The 25,430-nt window shown below is 58.5% G+C and overlaps 1 protein-coding gene and 1 long non-coding RNA gene across 4 annotated transcripts; one reads left to right on the top strand and one right to left on the bottom strand.

Annotated features, from left to right (window-relative positions):
- Positions 1–4,640: 4,640 nt before the first annotated feature.
- Ssc5d (scavenger receptor cysteine rich family member with 5 domains) lies at positions 4,641–25,338 on the bottom strand. Of its 3 annotated transcripts, XM_021720988.3 has the most exons (14): positions 24,581–25,338; positions 24,094–24,120; positions 23,491–23,799; positions 23,097–23,210; positions 22,801–22,911; positions 22,204–22,512; positions 21,503–21,820; positions 20,793–20,969; positions 17,324–17,641; positions 15,280–15,876; positions 14,889–15,203; positions 14,538–14,684; positions 8,512–8,676; positions 4,641–6,043 (listed from the first exon to the last, which is right to left on the bottom strand). In XM_021720988.3, exons 1-14 carry the CDS (start codon positions 25,002–25,004, stop codon positions 4,710–4,712), a joined length of 4,665 nt encoding a protein of 1,554 aa, XP_021576663.3. In that variant the 5' UTR covers positions 25,005–25,338; the 3' UTR covers positions 4,641–4,709. The 3 variants fall into 3 exon arrangements, with proteins under 3 accessions (XP_021576663.3, XP_040134720.2, XP_040134721.2); XM_040278786.2 differs by lacking the exon at positions 23,491–23,799; XM_040278787.2 differs by lacking the exon at positions 22,204–22,512.
- LOC120887836 (uncharacterized) lies at positions 6,618–12,843 on the top strand. Its single transcript, XR_013430555.1, has 4 exons — positions 6,618–7,668; positions 7,845–7,972; positions 9,284–9,797; positions 10,062–12,843. It is a non-coding gene; the product is annotated as an uncharacterized LOC120887836 (long non-coding RNA).
- Positions 25,339–25,430: the final 92 nt, after the last annotated feature.

Raw genomic sequence — 25,430 nt, forward strand, 5'->3', positions numbered from 1 at the left:
AAGGAGCGAGGCTGCACCACCTCCAGGCCCACTGGAGTGGCCGCCTCAGGGACAGCACGTGCAGGCGAGGACACCGCTGCTCACAGGGTGGAGAAGGGTCTGGCAATGCCACGGCACCGGGAGGAGGCCACAGCACCCTCTGGAAACGCACGGGCGCCCCGGGGCGCGGCACACCAGCCCATGTCTGCTCAGGACGACCGCCTGGCACATTTAGAGTGGCATAATTCATGGCGTGTCAACTGCATCTTAGCAAGGCTGTCCAGAATAAGACCAAGGGCAAGCCTGAGGACAGCGGCAGCGCGGCAGCCCACCCTGCTGCCGGGCTCTGCGGGTCCCCTCCTTCAGCAAACCTCTGGGCTCCACCAGGAGCACGGCAGGCCGCCCCCGTGCTCTCCGTCAGGTCACACACACGAGTCTCGGGGGGCCAGAGGGCGATTCCTATCCCTGGTCACAGGGGCAGAGCTGGGTCACTGCTGTGGTCCCCTGGCAAGAGCCAGGAAGAAAGGGGCCCCAGCCGGATTCAGACCCACTCTGACCCACAGCGTCCCTGACGTGTGTGTGACGGGTGGCCCCAAAGATCGTAAGCAGGACTAGCTATAAACTCGTGGATGACATACGAGATGCAAATCTGGGCCTCTGATACCAAAAACCCTGGTGAAAGTTTCGCTTCCTCCTTCCCTGCCCCTCCCTGCCCCTCCCCACCCCACCCTCCAAACCATTAGGGAAACTGGGCTTCCTGGGACAGCTCGGAGCTGTCCCCACACACGATCCATCCATCGTCTCACCAGACTCTTCACATACAAAAGGCAAAATCAACAACCACGAGACAGGGCTGGGGCACAGCTCAGCCGGTGGAGAGCCGGCCTCCCACGCACAAGGCCTGATTCCATCCAGCCCCACCCATCCCAGGGCTGCAGGGAGGGGGTTTGCCCAAGATGCAGGAGGCAGCTGGGACTGGCACACAGAAACCCAGGTGACCCCAGAGGCCTTCCTGAGTGGACAGGGTTCCAACAGGAAGGCCTACGGAGGGCGGCTGGCTAGGGTAGGGCCTGGGCATCCTCTCCTGACCAGCCCCCAGTGAGGTGGGCGCTCAGTCCCTGGGCCACACGGTGGGTGCCACCCTGTGGGGTGCGATCTCAGCTGGCTCCCTGCCAGCCGTCAGGCCGTGGGGGAATGGCCGGTTTGGGTCCTCCTGGTGTCCTCCTGTGGAGGACCTCCGCTGCAGCTCCACTCTGGGTGTCACAGGACAGGGACCCTCTGCACGGGTGGGCTTGCAGGGCTTCTGCAGCCACTGCCAGGCCTGCTGGAGGCCAGCCGGCAGAGGACTAAGCTCAGCTGTCCTGTGGGAGTGTCCCGAGTCAGGGCCAGCAGTGGGTGGAGGCTGGCCACCCATGCTGGCTCCGAGCCCCAGGCCAGATGTCTGGGCTTAGCTGCCCAGCCACGCAGGGATAGGATGACGAGTCATTAAGCACCCGCTTTCTCGGGGCTGGCAGAGGTGGCGGGTGGAGGGGCCTTGGGCCAGGCTCACAGAAGGGCCAGGAGGTGAACCCCAAGCTGGCCTCTCTGCTACTTTGGGGGGATGACCCAGAGCCAGGGTCCCACCTGCTCCCACCTGGAGATGGAAAAGGCGACTTTCCTTTGCCAGTTGGGGTCCTGCTCTGCGATGCCCTGAATGCCCAGGGCAGGAGGGGGAAGGCAGCGGGAGCCCTCCCTGTGTCCTCCCCAGGGCACTGGTCAGCAGTTATTTAAGTCTTGGGCTGCATGAGATCTGGGGACCAGAGATTCCCTGAATGCTCCTCTGCCTGTTGGCGGGAGCAAACAGTCCATCTCTCAGGACCCCCAGGCATTACCCCACCCCCAGCAAGTAACTGGACCCTGCTGGCCTTTACAGGACTGTGGGGGCGCCAGCCTTGTCACCTTCTGTGACCTCCAAGTCAGGCTCTGGTCTGGGGAGAGGAGGAAGAGGGAATGGTTTCCTGCTGAAGGGTGCAGGGGCCACAGTGGGAGTGTGGGGGGCAGATCTTCCAAGTTGTCCCCCAACTTACAGGGCAGCAAGCTGAGACACAGAGATGGGAGAGGTCACTCAGGGGCAGTCATGAAAGTCCTGATCTGGCACCACAGGACAAGTCAAAGCAGGGGATCTTCACCACATTATTCTGGGGTTGAGCCCTGGCTCTGCTCTGTGGCCCAAAACAAGAGGCCTGCCCTCTCTGATCCTCAGAGCCCTTTCTGAAATGGGGATCAACAATCTTCCCTTGCAGGATTATCGTGACAACTGTCTCATATTGAGTCCACATGGTGTCAAGCAGGGAAGCACCAAGAGGCGTGGCTGGGACTCTAGTTAGGTGTGCGTGTACTCACGCCAAGTGCTATCCTCACACATACCATCACACCCTCCCCACGGCAGGGGAGGCGGGCACTATTTCTATCCCCTTTTACAGAAAAGAAAACTGAGGCACAGAGAAGCAGAGGAAACTAGAGTTCCACAGGTGTGGAGTGGTGAGGCTGGGACTGGACCCAGCTCAGCCCGACAGGGGCACACAGCACCGTTGCAAGAGCCAGGCCCAGGGAGCAAGCCTGGCTGCTGATCATGGCTCTGTCCATGTGTGCCACCAGCCCTCTCTGTGCCCAGCACTCAGATCTGTACCTGAGCCCGAGGGCCAGGCTCTCCCCAAGCCCTCGGGGAACCACTTACAGCTCACTCCACGCCCACCCAGGGGCACCTGCAGTCACCACACCTTGCAGCTGAGCGCAAGAGGCCCTGCCTGGGCTCCACCTCCTCACTGCTGAGTGGCCGCACAGTGTCCTCCTGGGCAGCACTCACCACGGTGAAATGGCATCACGTGGGCTGGGCCCTAAGCGCGGCCTCACGCAGGTGCCCACAGGCTCCAGTCCCTGGTGATGATGCACACCCATCAAGGTGGCACTGGGTGTGCACTCGGCACCAGGCTCTATCTCCAGCTGGGCACACCCGAGAGCAAGTCAGCACTTCCTGTCCACGCGGAGCCTCCCCACCCCTCTCACCAGCACGACCATCGTCGCCAGGTTTTATACATACAAACCATACTTCACAGGTATACCTAGGTGTCCTAGCCACTGCACCCCTCCTCACCACTATGTCACCACCGTCACCATCCGCCCCCACCATCCTCACTACAAACTCACCACCCCGTCACCATCCTCACCTCCTCCCCACCATCCTCACCACTGCACCACCATCCTCTCCACCACCCTCCCCCACCATCCTCACTACAATCTCACCACCGCCGTCACCATCCTCACCATCCTCACCATCAGCCCGTCCCCATCCTCCCCCACCATCCTCACCACTGCGTCACCATCCTCCCCACCATCCTCACTACAATCTCACCACCGCCGTCACCATCCTCACCTCCTCCCCACCATCCTCACCACTGTACCACCATCCTCCCCACCATCCTCACTACAAACTCACCACCCCGTCACCATCCTCACCACTGTGTCCCCATCCTCCCCCACCATCCTCACCACTGTGTCCCCATCCTCACCATCAGCCCGTCCCCATCCTCCCCCACCATCTTCCCCACCATCCTCCCCATCCTCCCCACCATCCTCCCCATCCTCCCCACCATCCTCACCACTGCACCACCATCCTCTCCACCACCCTCCCCCACCATCCTCACTACAATCTCACCACCGCCGTCACCATCCTCACCACTATGTCCCCATCCTCCCCCACCATCCTCACCACTGCACCACCATCCTCCCCACCATCCTCACTACATTCTCACCACCGCCATTACCATCCTCACCATCCTCACCATCAGCCCATCCCCATCCTCCCCACCATCCTCCCCACCATCCTCACCATCCTCCCCACATTCCTCACCATCCTCCTCACCATCCTCACCCCCATCCTCACCACTGCGTCACCATCCTCCCCACCATCCTCACTATCCTCCTCACCATCCTCACCCCATCCTCACCACTGCGTCACCATCCTCCCCACCATTCTCACCATCCTCCCCACCATCCTCACCATCCTCCGCACCATCCTCACTATCCTCCTCACCATCCTCCTCACCATCCTCCTCACCATCCTCACCATCCTCCTCACCATCCTCCCCACCATCCTCACCACTGCGTCACCATCCTCCCCACCATCCTTACCCCACCATCCTCACCATCCTCCCCACCATCCTTACCCCACCATCCTCACCATCCTCCCCACCATCCTCACCATCCTCCCCACCATCCTCCCCATCCTCCCCACCATCCTCCCCATCCTCCTCACCATCCTCCCCACCATCCTCACCATCCTCCCCACCATCCTTACCCCACCATCCTCACCACTGCGTCACCATCCTCACCACCATCCTCACCACCTCGTCACCATCAGCACCACATCCCCACTGCCGCCGTCACCATCAGCACCACATCCCCACCGCCGCCGTCACCATCAGCACCATCTCCATCACCACCCCGTCATCATAACCATCACTGCCATCACCATGATTACCTTCATGATAATCGTCACCGTCACCCTCACCACTGCTGCCATCTTACTGTCACCACCTCCACAACCACCCAGAGAGAGAGGTCTGTCTTGGGACTCTCTCCAGAGTTCCCAGAATCCCCCAGAAACACTGGTCTCACACGCCTTGCTTTTCACCAGAGGCTTGGCTTTCTTTGTTTGAGAGTATATTAAGCTCCCCAAGTCCTGGACAGAGTCACACATCTCCCCTCAGAGGTCTCTCCTCCTCCTCTGGGGTGGTGGTGGTGGGCACAGGCGTGCTGGGGGGCCAGGCCACCTCTGCCAGTCTCTTCACAGCCTCCCCCAGGTGCCCCAGGCCCTGGGCAGCCTCTGCCAACTGGGCCAGCCCCAGCTCCAGGGCTCGGCGCTCCTGACGGTCTTGTTCCAGGACCTGGGTCAGCCTCTGCAGCTGGTCACCCACGGCCCTCACAGCGTCCACCAGCTCCACCAAGGCAGGTGGCTCACAAGCCATGACTCTTACAGGTGGTGCTGGGGACAGGCACGGACCCAGGGGACCTGGGATCTGGCCAGGGGCTGGGCCTGGGACAAGGGGATCAGGGGGTGGTTGGTCCAAGGGGCGAGCCCTGGGAGGCAGGTGGAGGTCAGGAGCTACTGTGGGGTCAGAGGCTGAGTGTGGGGTGTGGGCAGGTGGAGGGGTTAATCTGGGGGTCTGGCTTCTGGGTGGCTTGAAGCCCTCCGTGGATAGTGGGTCCACGTTGGGCGCTGGAGAGGCCCTAGAGCGGCTGGACCCGGGGGCTGGGGAGGGGTCCAGGCTTAGTACCTGGAGTGTGGGCGTGTGAGGGGTCCCCACCGAAGTCAGCTGGGGGTGCAAGCTGGGCTTGTCCTTTGGTCCCAGAGTGGGAGAAGGGAGTTCTGTCCCCAGGGAGGCTGGAAGGGACCTGGTGGAGAGGGCTGGAGTGGAGATGGGGTCAGGAGTCCTACTAGGGTGAATGGTGACAGCAGGCTCAGCTTTCACGGTAGGTGGAGAGGCCGCCGAGGGGGGAGGGGTCATGGTGAGGTCAAGGGTCATAGGAGGAGGAGGCACTGTGGTGGGGTGAAGGGAGGTAGTGGGGTGGGTGGTGGGGTGTGTGGTCCCAGTGGGGCCAGGGCTTGTGGAAGGGTCTGAGGATCCAGGAGGTTCTGGGGCTGTCTTGGGGTAAGAAGCTATCTCCATGTTTGGGGCAGTGACAGATTCTGGGGTCAGCCCTGATGGCTGGGGGCCAGAGGTCGGCTCTTGGGGCGAGGTGGAGGACGGCATGGAGGAGAGCTCCGGGGTCACAGCGGGAACCACACTGGAGTCAGCGGTGGACGGAGCAAGGTCAGCTGTTGTCAAGGGGGGCAGGGTTGGGGTGGGTGGAGGAGTGTCAGCAGGGTCCGAGGTCACTTCCCATGGTGCAGCCCAGTCCAGGATGAGCGGACCCGAGGGCCCTGGCGAGGGGGAGGGCGCGTGGGATGGGGTGGGGGCCGCTGTGCGGGCTGCGGTGGGCTGCGACAGTCGGCGCCCCGACCACGGCGGCTTCCTCGGGGAACCTGGAGGAGGCGGGAGGGACACAGGTCCATCTGAGGTCAGTCTGCCCCGCCCACCCTGGGTCCCGCAGCTCTCCGGCCAACTGGAGGGCGGGGAGCTCACGACATCATGGGTCACCAGCAGACTTGCCCGGCCCTAGTGCCCCTCCTCCCTCCTCCTCCTCCTCCTCCTCCTCCTCCTCCTCCTCCTCCTCCTCCTCCTCCTCCTCCGAGGCTCCAGACGCCACCTGGCGTCCTCTGTCCTCTGCCTGAGGCAGGAAGTCCCAGCCAGATGTGCTGAGCAGAGATGGGGCTGCGGAGGGTGCCGAGGAGGGTGCTGAGGAGGGGGCTGGCTGGGGAGGGGGCTGCGGAGGGGGCTGGCTGCGGAGGGTGCGGCCTGGGCACAGACACAGGGTGTGGCGCAGGGTGCCTGAGCAGGGAAGCAGGCTGGGAGATGGGAGAGGTGATCTCAGGAATCAAAATAAGTACTTCAAGGCAAAACTTTAAACAAAATCAATGTAGAAAACCCACAATGAGCTAAATAACAAAATTTTAAGGACAGGATCCAACAGGGCTGGGTTAAGGGGAGTGGAGCGAGGTGGGTAGGATCCTGTCTTTGGTTAATTCTGGTATTTACTTCATCGTGGGACTTTTTCGCATTAATTTTGATTTTTAGCGACACTGTAATAGGGTGGCATTATCTTGATTACTGTGGGCTTTGTGCCCCTTTCATTCTGTGCCCAATGGAGTGAGGGGCTGGCTGCCTCTGGCCTGGCTTCCCCTTCGTGAGAGCTCATCTCCTTCTCACAGAGGCGAGCAGAGAGGCAGAGCACAGGGAACCTGCCCCAGGCGACAGACACAGTGGGCAGGTTCCCAAGTCTAGGTTTCAGATCTCCCCTTCTCAGTGAGGGGCTGTTCCTCCAGCCAAGCGTCAGAATTCAGTGGCCACTAGCTGCTGGTGGCTGGCGAACACTTGAAATGTGACCAGCATGAATGAGGAACAGGGTGGGTCATTGTTCAAAATGTCACCTCACTTAAATTCCAACAGCTGCTGGTGCTGAACGGCCACGTGGAACAGCACCGCTCTGGAGATCCCACCAGGCCCGGGGTCTTGGAGGTGCACCCGCTCCCATGCCCTCTACTAGCGGGCTCCAGAAGCAGAGAAGCCAAGGGCTGGGCCTCTGCCAGGCTCTCTCCCCCGGCTGGGTGACATGGGCAAGTTCCTTCACTGCTTGAATCTCAGTGTGATCCCCACCCATAAACCAGAGGTGACCAAATCCCTGTAGAGCAGCCACAGGGACCCAGAGGGACAGTGGCTGCGTGAAGCACAGCACAAGTCCTGGCAGGGAACAAGCACTCAGGCTACTGAGGCTGTGTCACGGATGCCTGCCTCAATTCCCCGGGGTTTGGGGAGCGTCATGGGGACTGAGGGAATGACGCACAGGGTGCTCCAACAGCACTCGGCGAGGGTGCACCACTCGTCGTTCTAAATGTTTTTGGTCATTATTTCAAGAATCTCGTCGTGGCTGTGTACTGCAGCCTCAGACCCTGGGAACGGTGGTGGTCTCAGCTTGTCAGAGCCCAGGTGCAGAGGACCGTGCTGTGTTATTCCTCCTGGCCCTTCTCCACCCCATCACCCTCTCCCACAGGTACTTCACCAATGCATTTGACACATGGCCTTAAATACGCCTGTGTCCTCCACAGCATGTTTTGTAAGTGTGTGAGTGTGTGTGTGTGTGTGTATTTTTGTGTTGTGCTTTTAACTTCTGCAAAAAACCATTCAGCTGAAAACCTCCTTCTCTTTCTGACTTCCACCTTGGTGTAGGCCAGGCCCCGCGGCGCCCAGCGGGCATGCTCCCATCCCCGGCCCACTACGTCGCTCACCCCCCTGCACTCTCCTCCATGCCCTGTGAACCCCAGAGTTCCCGGACGTCCTCATGCCTGCCTCCCTTGGTAAGCCTGTATGAGAACTCCTCTGCGGAACGTCCTGGGAGTGGGATTCCTGGGTCCCCGTCCATGACCACTTCATTCCACTAAGTGCTCGAGACTGTTTCTGTCAAGTGGCTGCTCCCGGGGCTGCCCTGTTCCCAGGGCTGCCGCCCCACAGCCGGGCTCCCCGTGGGAGCACTTCTGCACACACCCAGCCGGGGCTTGCCTCTGCTTTCTCTGGGAGTTACTGGCACTCTCTCATTGGCCGCAGTGACTTGTGGAGTGTGGGCCACGCCTCCCCCTCAGCCCTGTTGGCATCCAGGTCTGCGTGGCTCTGGCTGAGGGACCGTCCTGTGCCTAACCACCCCAGCCTCCACTCATGAGGGCTGGCTCCCTGCTCCGACGTTACCAAATGCACCTGTGGATGGCTCCCGGGGGCGCCCTGCTCTGCACAGTGCCCTGGGTCTCAGGATGCACTTCTGTTGGGTCTTCCTGGGGCAAGAGCTGGGCTGCCACTGCGGGGTCTGGAGCCTACCTCTACCCTCCCTGGGCACGTGCCTCACCTCTGTCCCCAGTGGCCCTTGGAGCTGGAGAGGGCTGGCCTGGGCTCTTGGTGGTGCCAGTGGTTAGGGTGGGTCCAGCTGTGGCTGCAGTGGGAGTCCCCTTGGCCAGGTCCCTTCTGGAAGGTGTGTCCCATGTCCAGGAAGATTTGTCATCATCCTGGTCACCTGGAGAGACAAGAGGAAGAAGGTTGGGTCTGACCTGGCTTTGTGCCCCAACTGGCCCAGCCCCATGCGGGCAGCACCAGGCCCCAGAGAGTCCATCACGCAGACTACTCCCCAGTCCTACAGCCACCCTGGTGGCCAAGTGGCACACTCCTGCTACAAGGAACAGAGCCTGTGGCAAAGGCAGCTCATAGAGCAAGAGCGCTGGTGGTTCCAGTTCCCCGAGTCCCGGCCGGCCTGTTTTCCTTTCCCTGGGGAACCAGTGACTGCCCACCGCCGACACCGTGCTCCCTGGGTCTCCTTCTTTTACCTTTTTTTTTTTTTTTTTTTAATTTTTTAGTTGTAGATGGACACAATACTTTTATTTAATTTATTTTTATGTGGTGCAGAGGATCGAACCAGTGCCTCACCTGTGTTAGGCAAGCGCTCTGCCTCTGAGCCACGACCCCAGCCCTCCCTAGGTTTTCTGGCCAGATACACTTGGATAGTCTGTAGAACAACCTTATATAACAAGTTTATATAAGTTTATCATCAGCATAAAATTTCATTTAGGGGAGAGTAGAAAGATGATTCAGTCTTCTAACTTTGTTGATCCCTTTTCTTGGGACAGAACCCACCAACATGGCCACTGACTGACTGAAGCGTCAGAAAGGAAGAGCATGTCCCTCGCCTCCACAGAGCTCCCTGCCCACTGCTCTGACCACACCCAGACCGACTTCTGTGACCGTGTCCCCCAATTCTGACCTTAGAGGCCTCTTCACACATGGAGCCTGCCAGGCCCCTCCCGGGCTTACGCTTTCCCACGAGTCCCCACGGTCCACTGTGAAGTCCCCTGGGCATCAGTCCCCAGTCCCCCAGTGCTCTGCAGGAATCTGCTGCCTCCCCCGGAACTCCCTTCCGCCCACTTTCCAACGAGGGGCCTGCTAAGACCCTCTCCCCTCCACACTCAAAACCAGGCAGAAGGGCAGGGCCCAGGCCCCGGCACTGAGCCATGAGCACTCTGATCTCTGAGGCCAGCTGCCCCACCTGCACAGACCTCTGCTACACTGATGTGCTACGTGCCCAAGGAACAGGGTCCACTTCCACCCGAGGCCAGTGTCACGCTCGCCCAGCCATGTCTTCAGGTTGTTAATCACTTTCCCCCCTTTTTGGTACTGGGGATGGAGCCAGGGCCCCTCCCGTGCTAGGCAAGCGCTCCACCACTGAGCCCCAACCCAGCCCTTACAACTCCCTTTTTAAATTTTGTTGAGACAGGGTCTCACTAAGTTGCCCAGGCTGGCAGCGAACTTGTGATCCTCCTGCCTGGGCTTCCTGAGTCACTGGGATTACAGCCACCGTATCTGCTCCATTCTTAATCGGCTACATTTCTCATCTTTCTTAACACCAAGGGCATGGCTCTGGAATCCTACCGGAAGGCACACTCCTAGGGAACTTGAAACCCATTAGCCGCGCTAGCGATTTAAGAAATGATGAAAGAAAAAGAGGGAAAACAGTCCATTTTCGAGAACTGTTAAAGATTTTCCGAGAGAGTGGACTTCCGGAGGACTCCGCTAGGAACACACTCCAAGCTGACCACCTGTTGGACGCGGCCCACCGACTGCAGACGTCCCCTGTGCACCCAGCGAGTGCTGAGAGGTCACTACATGCTCACTGTCCGTGGGTGTGGCTGGATTTCATTAAAATATACTTTTTAAGTGTTTTTTAAAAGAAGGACCAGTACACAGTTACGTCCCTCCCTTCTCCACAGGGAGCCACGGCTGGACGTGGCTGTCACTCTAACGCAGGTGCTCACACTGGCTTCCGTGCGGGACACTCCCAACACTGTGCCGCAGAGGGCGACGCTCCCGGTGTCAGAACAGCGCCTGCGTGTTCAGAGCCATGCACTCAGCACTTGGAACTTGTTTTCCTTCAACCTCGTGTTGACTGTGACTGCCCGCTGTGTCCCTAACTGGTTGGGTAAGCAAGTAACTTCTCTCTGACCCAGAGTCCTCATCTGTAAAATAGGTATCCTCAGGACGTCCACTTCATGGGGTCACAGAGCTGGGCACAGGATATGCTGCTCTTCACCCTGAAGTGATGTAACTCTGGTTCATTCTTTTTAAACCTGTGTAATATTCCACACTGAACCTACAACCAGTGACCTGCCCACCAGACAGATCTGCCCGGGACTCCTGCTAAAAGGAGCTGCCCAGGTGGCTGGGGAACCCTGCCTTGCCTCAGGCTTGGCCCTGACACAGGATTGCCCTGTGGGCAGCAGGGGCTTCCCCCGGGCATCACCAGGCTGCAGGGGGATGCCAATCCTCGCTCCCACCTGTACCCCACATCCTTGGTACTGTCAGAGGGTTTGATTTTTGTTGGTCTTGTGCGGAGGGAGTGACTGGGAAGCTTCTGAATTGCCACAGATGACTCCACTGAAGCTCAGAGAGTTTGAGGAACATTACCACAGTCACACAGCTCAGTGCCATGTCAGGCTTCAGGCCCAGACGTCTCCCCTGTTCTGAATGGGTCCTCTTTCCCTCTGGGCACAGACCCCCAAGCCTCACCCCACTCCTGGTTTAGCTCAAAGACCTCCCCAATGCCTCCCTGGATGAGGTCTCCCCGCTCCATGCTCCCTGGACTCTTCAGGACTGATTCTGTCCTTACCAATCTCCATGTTGTGGAGTAAACTCGAGTTTTTACCTAAGCCCTGCCTTTTGCTATTCTGACATCTCTCTACCCCAATCTCCTTATCTGCAAAACGGGGCCAAGGACAGTCGTTACCTCCTAATGCTGCACCAGGAGGAAGGAATTAAACCCGGTCGGCATCATGTACTCAGCACGACTGTTATGATGTGATCTAACACCTAAACTTGATCTTGCTTTTGATCTCGGACCCTCTTCTCTCTGCACGACCTCCTGCAGCAATGCCTTACGACAATATCTCAAATACAGGTCATCCCACCTCCCCAGTGGCAGGTGGCAGGGACGACCACACACACAGCCATGCACTGGCCTGGCCTCTTCACTTCTCAGTGCAGACACTCCTCTGAGCTGCAGGACTGCAACACTGATGTCTCCTGACATTCCCACCCTGGCTGCTGGGCACCCGCCCCACATGGCGTGTGGGTCCCCCCACCTCCTTGCCTCCCCTAACCCCTGGCCTGGCCCGTCAGCTCAACCCCCAGATATGGCTTGAAGACATCCACATCTCTTCCCTGACACAAAGGGATCACCGCCACCTCTGGCTTGGACCTCCTAGGCTCCCCACCTGCTCCTTTCACCCGTAGCCCATTCCTCGAATCATCACTGTTTCCTGCCTTCTGCCAACCCACCCGGCACCCCGACCTGGCGGAGGAGGCTCCTCAAGCCAGCTGAGGAGCTTCCCTCGGGGCCTCTGCACACACTGGTCCCTCCCTGGAGCCCCTCACCTGGAGAGCTGCATGGCTTTCTCCCACTCTCCCTCAAGGTCTTTGTGCAAATGGCACCTTCCGAGGTATGTCTTGACTGCTCCGTTTCAAAGCACAACCTCAGGACCTCTCCAGCCTCTGCTGTGTTCCTCACCGCTGTGTTCCCAGGGATGGGTCCACAACCTGACACACAGCTGGCCTCTGACGAGAATTAATGTCTGCCTCCAAAAGCCATCAGCCAGGAAGCTCCAAGAAATGCGGCTCTGTGGAACTCCAGCTCCACAGCCTCCAGTGTCACCCCGCACACTCCTCCGGGCTTACACTGCAGACTCTCCTTCACTCACTCATTCAACATTAAGTAGAAAGTCTGAGTTCCAAGCCCCATCCTAGACCCAAACACGGAGGCAGAATGACGCCCCCACCTCCAAAAATACCATCCCCTAATCTACAAAACCTGTGAATATGGCAAAAGGGACTTTGTAAGGACCCCGACCTTGGGTGGGAGATGATTCTGGGCCCAAACTAATCATACAAATCCCTAAAATCAGGGAAGCTGTGAAGCCAGAGTGACAAGGCTGTAAAGACAGAGAGCCTCAGAGAGATGCCATATTACTGACTTTGAAGGTGGAGGAAGGGGCCGGTAGGCCAGGAGCTGCAAGGGGGGTGGGGTTCTCCCTTGGGGCTTCCTGGAGGCAGCAGCCCTGCAGGGATTCTGATCTTAGCCTGATTGCTGACCTACAAGACTGCAGAAAAATAAGTTCATGTTTTAAGTCATTAAATTCGTATTATGGCAGCAATAGAGATGGATACAGATCCTTTATAGTTTAAAATCTGGCTATGATTGACAGCCTCAATGCAAATATGGAGCAATGCAAATTTCTCCCCTCTGGCCTTTGCTCCTCTGAGAATTCCCTCCTGCTCTTTTCTGCTGGTGAAATAATACCACCACCTCCATGAAGTTTTCCTTGATTCTACTAAAAATAATCACTCCGTCCCTGGGATACTACAGTTGCTGGAAATTTCCAGTAAATAACTGTAACAACCATCGCTTTGTGGTTCGAAGCAATTTCACACACATTTTGCTCTTTGGATTGGGAACTGTTGTCTCCCATCAGTTCCGATCCCCATGGAGCCTAGATTGGCAGCTGGTGGGGGAGACAGACGCCAGAACTCCAGCTTCTAACTAAGTAGCATAGATCCTCCCCAAGCCAAGGAGCAAGATGTGTCAAGTGTTTTTTAAAGCTGATTCCCATCAGGGCTTCTGCGTTAGAGATGAACTTCCGATCCTTTCTTTTCCCTATCCGAAACATGGGGTTAGCAACAGGCCTTACACCACCTGGTTGCTGGAATCGTGCCTGTCCAGCACAGAGACAGCGAGCTCTCGTTGAGGTTTTCCAACAACTCTGGAACCCAAGTTCCCACCGCCAGAGGAAGAAATGAGGGCTCAAAGAGAGGTCATTTTTACACTGCTACTGAAGATACGAATTCATGCCTGTCATTTCCTCCACGCCCCACCCCACCTCTCGGTCCCTCTCAGGTCTTATCAGGTCTGTACACGAGACTGTGTAGATTTCCCTTGCACAGTTGGTAACTCTGCGTTTACTTGCGCTGCGGGGTCTAGCTGGGGAAGGCTGCCTCTGCAGGGCAGGTGTCCCGCAAGTGGCCGTCTCTGCCACGAGGGGGCGCTACAGGCCAGGGAGGCCGCACCAGGTTGCAGGGCACAGGGCGATGAAACCCTGGCCACACCTGAAGGAGGAGCAGCACTGCTGGCAGCTCCAGTTTCCGGCTTGGGAAGCGGGACGGGCAGTCCTACTCTCTGCCTGAGCCCCCCACCCGAGTCACAGCGCCCCCAGGGCCAGGTCCCTTCCTCTCTCCCTCTGGGGCAGGCTACAGGGTTCCAGGCACCTCCGGCGCTTCATGCCACCTCCACCGCCGTAGCAGTGGGCCATCCAGCCAATCAGGACGCGCAGCGCCCTGTGACGCCACGAGGCGCTGGGAACGCCTGCCCACCGCGTGCGCATGCGTGCTGGGCGCCGGGGAAAGGCGGGAAAGAACGCCAGCAGCCAGGCGCCCCGTGCTGGACCACAGGGGCGGGAAGCCGGCCGAGCGGGGCGGAGGAGGACAGCGGGAAGCGGCAGGGCGGAAGACGTGCCGGAGAAAGGAGAGCGCAGCGGGACGGCGGGAGGCGGGAAGGGGGCGGCGGGAGGAGGAGGGCGGCGTGGGGCGGCGGCCTCGGGGCGGGGCGGACGAGGACCCCACGGAGGCTCTGGGGCCTGCTGCCGTGGCCCTGCGGGTTCCCGGATCGATCGTGGCCTCGGGGCGTCGCCGCTAGCCGGCCCTGGAGGGGGCTCCCCTGGGCCCCGGGAGGCCTGGCCAGGGTCCCAGAGGCCCGGGCCAGCTCACTTGGGTCCTTCTGGAACCCAGCAGGGAGGGGAGCAGAGGTTTCCTGAGGCCCCTGGCCGCCCTGCCAGGCCTCACCTGTGTCTGGAAGTCGCCGGGTGGCTGGAGAGGGGCCCCAGGGACGCGTGCGTTCAGACCCCACTGCTGTAGTGGTCTCTGTGGCCAGGTCCTCTCCTGAAGTGGGGTCCCAGGTCCAGGGGGGATAGTCGTCATCGTCTGTGTAGCCTTGGGAGAAAGTGGGCAGCAGTTGACGCAGTTCCCTGTCACCGAGGTCCTCGCCACTGCTTCCGACTCCTCTGGAGTCTCCTGGAGCCTGTTGGTGCCCCAGCCCTGACCCCTCTGATCCAGGTCCTCTGATTGCACCCTGGTGCAGTCACCCTGCCCGCCCCCCAATGCCTTGGCCGCCTCCCCTTGGGAGACTGCACCTACCAGTGCAGGTGAGCCCCACGTCTTCTTCATGGTCACAGTTGTGCTTCCCCCACAGCCCCGAGGGGCAGTCACTTAGCGAAGTCTCGGTCCCTTTACAGCCCATGTCATCCAACCAGATGGGCCCAGTCCCAGGGCCATAGTGAGTTTTGCCCACTCGGGGCCGGACCTTTCCACAACCCAGTTCCCAGCAGGCCACAGTGCCATCCCTCAGGTCCCAGCTGTCATCACAGACTGTCCCCCAGCGTCCAGCATGCCATACTTCTAGCCGGCCAGCACACCTGTTGGGTCCATCAGCCAGACGAACCCGGAAGGGGCCTGTGGGTAGAAGGCCCTAGGGTCAGGAGGCAGGGGCAGCCCATCTGTGTTCCCCACTCCTTCCTCCACCACTCACCTGGTTCCCCGAGGGTGCTAGCAGTGGGGGAGGGGACTGAGTCCTTGGATGGCTCTGGAGATCCTTCTGGGATCTCAGCAGAGGTCTCTGGGGAGGCCTGGGGGATTTGCCCGGCAGTGGCCTCAGAGGTAGTGTCTCGAGGGCTTTGTGTGGACAGCATTGCAACAGTCTTTGAGGTCCTTTCCCTGGGCACCTGAGGAGTCAGCGCTGCAGTGGTATGTGAAGTCAGTCTGTGGGGATCCTCAGAGATCGGCCTTTTTGGCTCGGAAGTTCGTCTGGGGGAGGCCTCAGTGGTCAGGATTGTGGTCTGGGCGGTTAGTTCTCGGGGGGCTGGGGTGCTCAGACCCCTAGAGGGTTTAGTGCTTGTCATCCCAGGAGGTTGAGTGGTTGGTCTCTTTGGAATTTTGGTCACCCACTTCTTAGTACTTTTGGGCACTTTCCCTGGGGCCTTAGTGGTTTTCTCCGGCACACTGGAAGTCAGACTTGCAGAGGGCTTGGTTACAAGCTCTCCTGGGAGCCAGGCATCCTGACCTCTCCCCGGCCCAGGGAGCCAGCTCCAGCTGAAAGGATCTGAGATGGTGTCCAGGCCAGGGGTCCCTAGAAGGCAGGTGGAAAGGAAAGAGAAGATCGGAGACCATGAGGAGCATATCATCTGTTCAGGTCCCTCCTCTACCTGGTCACCTAGTTCCCATTTGTTCGTTCATTCTAGAGGTATGTATCGAGCACTTCCTGTGAGCCACACACTATGTCAGACCCTGGGGGTACTGTGGTGAGCCAACCCAATACCATCTCCTGCTTTCTTGGTGCTTACAGTCTGGATGCGATGAACCTCTCCACCCCTTATTCCTGTTCCAACCTCTCCAGCTCCTCAGCCTCTGCTCTGAATCAAGGCCTAGATTTCTGAGCCTTCGAGGGTTTTCTCTATCCCCCTGGCAATTCTTACCAACCACCAGGGTGGCATCAGGTCTGAGAGGCCACTCCCTGGCTTCAGATTCTTCTGTGGCTCCCATGCATTCAGGAAGAGAGTGGAGGAAAGGGCCCGAGTATCAGTGGAGTTGTGACTCCATTTTCTGGACATTACTACTCATCTCACATCTTTTTGATAGTGTATGTGTACAGTCAGCAATTAACTGCCTGAAGAAAGGCTTGGCCCTTTGCCCCTGGCTACTGGGAAAGGACTTCTAAACCCTAAAATCATCTTGCCCAATGGCCATGCTAGATGGTCTGTGCTGACCAAGTGATTTATGTACTGCCACATAAGCAAGACCAAGCCCTACAATACCAAGGATATCAAGGCTCAGAGTACGTCTCTGGTTGGCAGTCCTTCCTGTGTGCAGGGAGAGTTCAGCCTGTCCCCGAGCCCTGCACCACACACCTCTTTCATGTCCTTTCACTGTGATGAGCCAGCACCCTGAGTATAAGCCTCTGATTTCTGTGAGTCCTACTGAAGTCCTGGAGCTAAGGATGGCCTTGGGGACCTCCCAACTATGTGTCACATGGGCTGGCAGTGGTTTGTTTGTGCATCTTTCGCTCTCTGGACTGTGAGCTTCTCAAAGACCAGGGCTGTGTCCACTCTGAGGACCCAGCACCTGGCTCAGTGAATGTGGTGAGCACAGCTGCATGCCTCGAGGTGAGTTGAAGCTGCCCTACTGTGGCTTCTTGCCCTCTCTCCATGCCTCTCTTTCCACTTCCTTTCATCTGAGGATAAAGCCCTTTTCTTTGTGGGGGGCTGTCTTTGATTTCTGGAACAAGGAAGAGGAAGACATCCCCTGGGTGGGAGTCCCAGCTTTGCCACTTGGTTGCTGTGTGACTTCTAGCAATTACTTAACCTCCCCATGCTCAGCTTCTTCCTCAGTGAAATGGGCACAACATCCCCTGGTCAGGGTGAGTCCACACTACAGTTCAAATGTGGTCACATGTAGGGAAACACGCAGCACAGGGCTGGGGCCTGGGACATGCTCGGTCAGTATCGGTGCCAGGGCAAGTTTCCATTTCCTCCTCCTGGAAGCCTCTTGGAGTCTGGGGGTGGCTATGGCATCCTTACCCGTGCAGGCGACCCCGACATCCTCATTGTGAGCGCAGTTGTGCTTCCCCCAGGGAGCAGCAGGGCAGTCAGACAGCGAACTCTCTGTCCCCACACAGCTGACATCATCCAGCCAGATGGGGCCCGCACCCCAGCCAAAGCGGCCCCCAGCAGGGTCTGGCTGCCGAGGCCCCCCGCAGCCCAGCTCTCTGCAGACCACAGCTGAGTCTCGTGTGTCCCAGCTGTCGTCACACACCGTCCCCCAGCGCCCATCATGCCACACCTCCAGCCGGCCTGAGCACCTGCTGGGCCCAGCCACCAGCCGCAGCCCAGGGGACCCTGGCATAGAAGAAATGCAAAAACTTAGAGACAGGAAGCTGTCCAGTCCTCCACCTTGGCCTCCACGTGCCATCCCCTCATTCACCCATCTCTCCTTCCAGATGGGGTGTTTATGGAGGCTCTTCTGCGTTGGCCACACGGCACAGGCAGGCACAGTTGGGTGGTCCCTCGGAAAACTAAAAGTAGAATTACCCTGTGATCCAGAAATTCCACTAGTAGGGATATACCCAAGGTCAGCTGAAGCAGGTATTCAAACAGGTATGCGAATGTCATGGCAGCACTATTCATAATAACCCAAAGGTGGGAATGACCCAAACGTCCCTCAGTATATGAATGGATACACAAAGTGATATTGGTCTTGGCAATGGCTTCATGGATCCAGCCCAAAAGCACAGCCAATAAAAACAAAAATAAGTGAGACTTCATTAAACTAAAATGCTTCTGTGCAACAAGGGAAATAATCAACAGGGTGAGAGGGCAGCCTCCATGAGGGGAGGAAATATTGGCAAACTGTCCATCTCATGAGGGGTTAATCTCCAAAACGTGGATATCCCAGCAACTCAAGTAAAACATCTCGTAACCTTACATAAAAGAGGCTAAGGACTAGACATTTCTCCAAACACAATAAATACGAAAAAAAGTTTGTCACTATCCATAAAGGAAATGCAAACTGAAAGTGAAATGGCTCACCACCTTACACCTGTTAGAATGGTTATTACCAAAGGGGGGAAAAAAATCAAAGGGCAACTAGTATTGGTGAGGATGTAGGGAAATTGGAACCAGCCAGGCACAATGGCACATGCCTGTTACCACAGTGACTTGGAGACTGAGAGGAGGATCAAGTTCAAGGCCAAATTCTGCAACTTAGACCTTGTCTCCAAAAAAATGAAAAAGGCTGGGGATATAGCTTAGTAGTAAAGCACCTCCAGGGTTCACGCTCCAATATGCCCCCACAAAAGAAACAAACTGGAACCTTGGTACACTTTGGTGGGAACTTCTATGGAAAACAGTATGGAGGTGCCTAGAAAATTAAAAGTAGAACTACTATATTAGCCAAATTATATTGTTGTATTGTCTACATGTATGAATATGCAACAATGAGCCTTACTATCATATAAATTATGATGCACCAATAAAAATATGGAAAAATAAGTAAAAATAGAACTTCCATATGATCCAGCAATCCCACTTCTGGGTATATATTCCCCCGAGTTGAAATAATTATCTCAAAGTGATATTAGCACTCTTAGGTTCAATACAGCACTATTCACAATAAATGAGATGTGGAAACAACCTAAGTGTCTATCAGCTGATGAATGGATAAAGAAGATGTGGTACATAATTATAACAATACCATTCAGCCCTTAAAAAGAAGGAAATCCTGTCATTTTTGACAATGTGGGTGAACCTTGAGGATATTGTATATGTGAAAATAAACCAGTCACAGAAAAATGAATGGTATGTGATTCTACTTATCAGAATCAAATTCATGGAGATGGAAAGTAGAATGGTGACTGCTAGTAGCTGGGCAGAGGGAAGGAGGTTAGAATTTCACAGTGACTCAATCTTCATTTGGAATAATGAAGAAGTCTGGGGATGGAGGGTGATGATAGTTGGTAACAGTATGAACAGTGGGTACCACCCACCTGTGTTCTTAGGAATGCCGGAGTGGTTGATCCTGTTAGGTGTACAGAGCTGCATTACTTAGCAGTGGGGTACATTCTGAGAAGTGTGTCATCAGGCAATGTCACAGAATGTACTTACACAAATTGAAATGGCCACAGCTTCACTAAGGGATAAAATCTTATGGGACCACTGCCGTATATTGGGGTCTGCTATTAACCACAATGTCACCATGTGGTGTATGACTATATACTATCAGAAGTAAAAAAAGAATACGGGCTCTGGACAAATCTCTGGGTCTTGGCTCTTCCACCTTTCCGCTGTGCTGCCTACTGGGGACAAGGGTTATAACCAGTTGGAAGCAACCCATGAGTTGTAGCACTGCCTGGATTGAGGCAGAGAACTTGGAACAGCCTCTGTAAATTTAAGCCAGTGAGTGCTCAATAAATGTTGGCTATTATTACAGAGGGTAAGGGAGATGAGGCCTCTGGTGCTCTGCCCGTGGTAACAGCCAGTCGCCACCTGTTCAGCCTCTCCCAGCCTTAAGAAAGCCCTATCAGTTGCACAGTTCTGAGTCTTTTGTAAACTAAAAGCAGGAGCTCTTCACTTGAGCCTGAAAATGCCCAGTGGTGAACTAAAAGGATGAAAACCCTGGTGTCTCTACCTGCGTTTTGTACCTGTCTCCGTTTTTTGGAATCACCTTGGATTCCAGGAATAACAGGTCTGATCAAAAGACATCTTGTGATGAGTCAAAACTACCCCTCAGGCAATAGCCACTTTCTTACCTTTCTAACAAGTCCCTCCTGTCCTGAGACCTGGTCACACTGACCACAGTCCAATAGAGGCTCTTGACTGCATGCTTGTGACCCACCTTGTGAATATGACTTGGAAGCTCATGTCAGTACCCTGAAGACAGGGCTAAAGACCCAGGTCCCCCGTCTTCCCGCTCAGCTATACTGACCAGAGCTCCTTGCCTGCTTTGCACCATTACTTCTGTTTGATTTTTTAGAGTGAGTGGCTTCATTTGACTTGTTAGGATCCAGTCACTGGATCACCTGCTTATTCCCACAGAATCCACAACAAAGTCCACTGCCCACATTCCTGCTTGCCCCTAACAGACCCTAACAGTGCCTCATCCCCCCTGAGTGTAACAGAGCCTGTTTCAAACCACAGCTGTCGCCGATACCGCCCTTTCAGTACTCATGGGAAGGACACGGACAGTCATTTACCCCGTGTTCTAAGAACCCGAGCAGCTCCCTGACAAGAAAGTCAAAGGACATTCCTGAGCAGGACTGTTACTTAGAGCTAAGCAGAGGGCCTGGTGACAGTCCCACAGCCACACCCTGTGGCATGAGAAGCCGGGAGCTTGACATAGTGAACTCTCAGGCCACCACCCTCTCTCCAGGGCCAGCTACAGCAGCCTGAGCCCTTATTCAAACATGGTCATGGATCTTAGGATGGTGTCAGCAGAGGTCCTGAGCAGGAGGACCCCAGGGCACTCCTCATGCTGGGGCAAGAAGGGACTCACCAGCTTCTGGCCCAGGCTCCCAGGGGGCAGTAGGAGAAGCTGGAGGAGGTGAACCGCTGGCTGTCCCTAGGGTCTGGCCCACCGTGGTGGAAAGTGGCCTGGTTGCCACCTCCCTGGGTGCTGAACTGTTGCTGTCCACAGCAGGGGCCGTGGCAGAGCCGAGGCCAAGGGGCATGCCTGAGGCAGAAGGAAGCCATTACCACCACTCCTGCCTGCTGAGCCTCCAGACGTCCCCACCCAAGCCTCCCGTCCCTGAGTCCCAGACCCGGGGAGAGAAGGTGTGGGTAGGAGTAAGGGAACAGAGAGGGCAGGAAGTGGAGATAGCCTGGTGGTGATGGGAAGAGGGAAGCTGCTTCTGGGGGGCGGGAGGCAGGGTGGCGAGGGCCGCCCAGGCTGAGGCTCAGCCTCCGCACTCCTGGCATTTGGGGATGATCATTCTCTCTGGGTTTGGGTTGAAGCGTCTGTTGCACTACAGGATGTTAAGCAGTGTCCGGCCTCTGTCCACCTCCAGTTGTGACTACCAGAACTGTCTCCAGACTGCCCAGAGCCCGCGAGGGGAGCAAAGCAGCCCCCAGTTGAAAACCTGGCTGTGGAGTGGGCTAGAGGATTAGGGGGAAGTGGGAGGTTGGACAGAGTGACTGAACGCAGAGGGACAACTGCACCCCACTTCCTGCCCAGTGCCTGCCCTCCCCGGCCCCTCGAGCCCTCACCATCACACACGGCCCCGGCGTCCTCCCGGTGGTGACAGTCATGCTGGCCCCAGGGCCTGGCGGGGCAGAACCTCAAGGCTGTCTCGTTTCCCCGACAGCGCAGGTCGTCCAGGGTGATGGGGCCAGTCCCCTCGCCAAAGAAGGCGCCCCCGGGGGCGGCCAGCGCCCCCCCACAGCCCAGCTCCCTGCAGGCCACGGCAGCATCCCGAAGGTCCCAGGCGTCATCACACACTGACCCCCAGCGCCCACCATGCCAGACCTCCAGGCGGCCAGCACAGCCGTGGGGGCCATCGGCCAGGCGCAGCCGGGGGGCGGGTCCTGGAGAGCAGGAAAGGAGGTCAAGGAGACAGGACGCTAGGGTGGACGAGGGACCACCAAGTTCTGATGGGAAACTCAGGGGCAAGGGAGGGCAGGAGGGAGGGCAGGAGGGCAGTCCTGCACAGCTCCTTGGTGTCCGCCTTCTCCGGGTTCTGTCACAGGTCCCAGAGGGGAGTGACCGCCAGGAGACAGCTGGACACTATGTTGGGTGGGGGTAGGGTGCTGCCCTGGCCCCTCAGCTGTCCCTCCCATTTCCCCAGGAGAGTGGCTGCAGTGCAGAGGGACAGACCTGGGGCCAGGTCTTGGCAGCTTCCTAGAAGCAGGCAGAGGGAGCTGGGCTCTGAGGAAGGCGAGGACAGAGGACAGCCCTAGCCCCAGCGTACCAGTGCAGACCAGACCAGCATCCTCACTGTGGTCACAGTTGCTCCGGCCCCAGGGGCTTCGGGGACAGTCCCGGAGGGCCTGCTCTCCTCCTCCACACCCCACATCGTCCATCCACACGGGCCCCGCACCAGGCCCAAATCTGGAGCCCCCGGGGGCGGCCAGCGCCCCCCCGCAGCCCAGCTCCCGGCAGGCCACAGCAGCATCCCGAAGGTCCCATCCATCGTCACACACGGTGCCCCAGCGCCCGCCATGCCAGACCTCCAGGCGGCCGGCACAACCGTGGGGGCCTGAAACCAGGCGCAGCCGCTCTGGGTAAGGACAGACCAAGAGGGAGAGGGACAGTGAGGAGCTCCTCTGACTGCAGCCTGGGAGGAACAGATCCAAGCCCCCTCCTCGGTCAGCCGGGGGCACTGCAGCCCAGAAAGGCGTGGCCAGAGCGGGTGTCTCCGACAGGGGAGGGCAGGAGGAAAGGGGAGGCCAGGCCTGCGCAGGTGCAGTGAACGCGGGGGTCGGTGGGGGCCAGGGGCGGGGCTGGAGGGTCCTCAGTCTAGCCAGGTCTCAGAGCATCCGGATGTTGGGGGTCTGGAGGGGCTTACCTTGGCGTGGGGCTCCAGTCAGCAAAGGCGCCCGGGTGGACTTGGCTGGCTTGGGTGGCCGGAGGCTCTTCTTCCGGGGGCCATTCTGGGGGATCCCAGCTGGGCGAGGGACTAGGAGAGGACACAGGACGACAGGTGTTGAGCTGTCCATCCTTCCTGTCCCCAGGGGGCCAGGACTCCCTTCCCGAGGACCTAAAGTGACAAAGTGCTCCTGGGTTGTGCCAGGAGACCTTGTACTGGCTGAAATGGGAGCAGGGGCACAGGATGGGCACGCACCGCCTCAGCCTGGGGCTCACCCTGGGTCACAGGAGGCTCCTCAGTGCCGGGGCTCAGTCCCCCAGACAGTCCCGGCCACAGACCTCCATCTGGGGGGGAAGCGGAGTCGTCCCTGGAGGTCGCCACTCGCTGGCCTATGGGAGAGGACAGAAGCTGTGAAGGGGTGGGGGAGCAGAGGCCACTTGCCCCATGGGACAGGGCCACACGCCTTGGTGTCCTGGGGCTCAGAAGTAAGTGATCGTCAGCTGGGGGTCCCAGAAGGAAGGAGACACGTGGCGCTAGGGAGGTCACGTGGCGCTAGGGAGGCCAGGGGTCAGGTTCTGCAGCTCAGACATACGGGGGTGCAGGACTCGGGGCCCTGGGCCAACTCAAAAGAGCTGCCCCATAAGGGAAGAGGAAGAGCGGGTCCCTCACCTGCACAGACGACGCCGGCGTCCTCCTCGTGAGAACAGATGTGGGCCTTCCAGCCCCGGTGGGGGCAGAGGCCCAGCTGCCCCTCACTGCCCCGGCAGGCCAGCTCGCTGAGCCACACAGGCCCTGCGCCCTCCCCGAAGAAGGCGCCCCCGGGGGCGGCCAGCGCCCCCCCGCAGCCCAGCTCCCGGCAGGCCACAGCAGCATCCCGAAGGTCCCATCCATCGTCACACACGGTGCCCCAGCGCCCCCCATGCCAGACCTCCAGGCGGCCGGCACAGCCGTGGGGACCATCAGCCAGGCGCAGCCGCTCTGGGGGCAGAGGGAAGGCTGTGACTCCCACCAAGGAGGCCACAAGGCAGGACCAGAGTGAGGCAGGCCCGGGGACTACCCCACAGGGCCTGTCAGGAGACCAGCTGCTGCCCGGGACCCTCCACGTGGACTCCAGGGTACTCAGACAAAGGCACCTGAGGTGCTGGTCCCTGGGGCCTGGTCAGTCAGAGTGCAGTGGGGGTGGCCAGGGACCCAGGAGGAGGGCGAGGCAGATGGGGAGGCTTCTCCATGGGCGAGGCCAGAGGCCAGACGGGAGGAGAGTTGGGAACTTACCAACAGCCTGGATCCCCACCAGTGCTGCTGCAGGGGGTGGACAGAAGAGTGAGGGACAGGCCGGGCCCTTCCCCAGCCTACACACACCAAGACACACCCAGGCTTCTCACACCTCCGAACCAGACACCCTGCTGCTGGGAAGTGGACCCGGCAGAGGCTGGGACAAGACAAGAGGTCCCTGTGGCTGGTGGAGCCCCAGATGCCTGGCTCCTGAAGTCAGGGCTGGGACCAGGTCGAATGGCGAATGGCGGGTGATCCCCCACCAGGTCAGGGCCAGGGCATGGGGTGGGGGGCAGGTCCCTTGGGTTGCTGAGGGTGGGACAGGACATGCAGAGGGCTGGCTCCCTGGGGGGCTAGGCAGCCAGATGCCAGGGTAACCCAAAGCCCAGGACTGGGCGCTGGCCTTCTCAGTCCCTAATCTGGATGCGCTCAGGGGTCAGAGGTGGGCCCAGGCCCTGTGAGTCCCCCGGGAGAAGAGGTCACTCACCAAGGAGACAGGCCAAGACCTTCATGTTTGCAGAGTCCGGGGCAGGGGACGGGGTGAAGGGGAAGAGGGCAGGAGGGGAGGACGGGAGGAGGGGAGGTAGGGGCGCACAGAGGCTCCCTGGACCCGCAGAGGAGCGGGCGGGCTGCAGGCTTTGCCAGGAGCAGAGAGGCTGCAGGGAGGCGGCAGGGGACAGGAGGGGGAGGGGGCAGGCCCAGCTGAGGCGTGGGGAGAAGGGGGAGGCGGGCGGGAGGGGGAGAGCGTCCAACTGCAAACACCCACACGGAGGAGACCAGGCAGGCTCGCCAGCGCACCCTGTGCTGAGATGCTTAGGGGACGGCAGGCTCAGGGAAGGGACTGGACTCCGGTGTCTGGAAGACTGCAAGGGAGGGGGCACACCCTCCTGCCTCCTCTCTTGTCCAGCCATGGAAGTGTGGCTGTGAGTGGGCAGATCTAGGGCACTCCTGCAGCAGCAAGAGGGCTTGCAGCCAGACACCAGAAGGGACTTTCTGGATTAGGAAAAGAAACTGAAAAAACCCTCTTTTCATTTGACAGCCCCACTGGTGGACCTGAATGTAAAGCCCTCAGGCCCCATCTGAGGAGAGACTGAACTTCAGAGCCCCCAGAAAGAAGAGGTGGGGGGTTGGGCAGACAGGGCCAAGGCTTGGGGGAGGGGGAGGGAGCTACACACACACACTCTCTCTCTCTCTCTCCCCACACACCAGGCAGCAGCGAGGGGAAAAAGTTGGTAATGGGGAGGTGACTCAGAAGCCTGGCAGGGCGGCTGCGTGAGCTCACTGCCCCCTTCCCCAGCCCAGCACCCCCCACTCCACCAACACACAGAGCAACTGGC

Source organism: Ictidomys tridecemlineatus, chromosome 15 (assembly GCF_052094955.1).
Source record: "Ictidomys tridecemlineatus isolate mIctTri1 chromosome 15, mIctTri1.hap1, whole genome shotgun sequence".
Classification (NCBI taxonomy): domain Eukaryota; kingdom Metazoa; phylum Chordata; class Mammalia; order Rodentia; family Sciuridae; genus Ictidomys; species Ictidomys tridecemlineatus.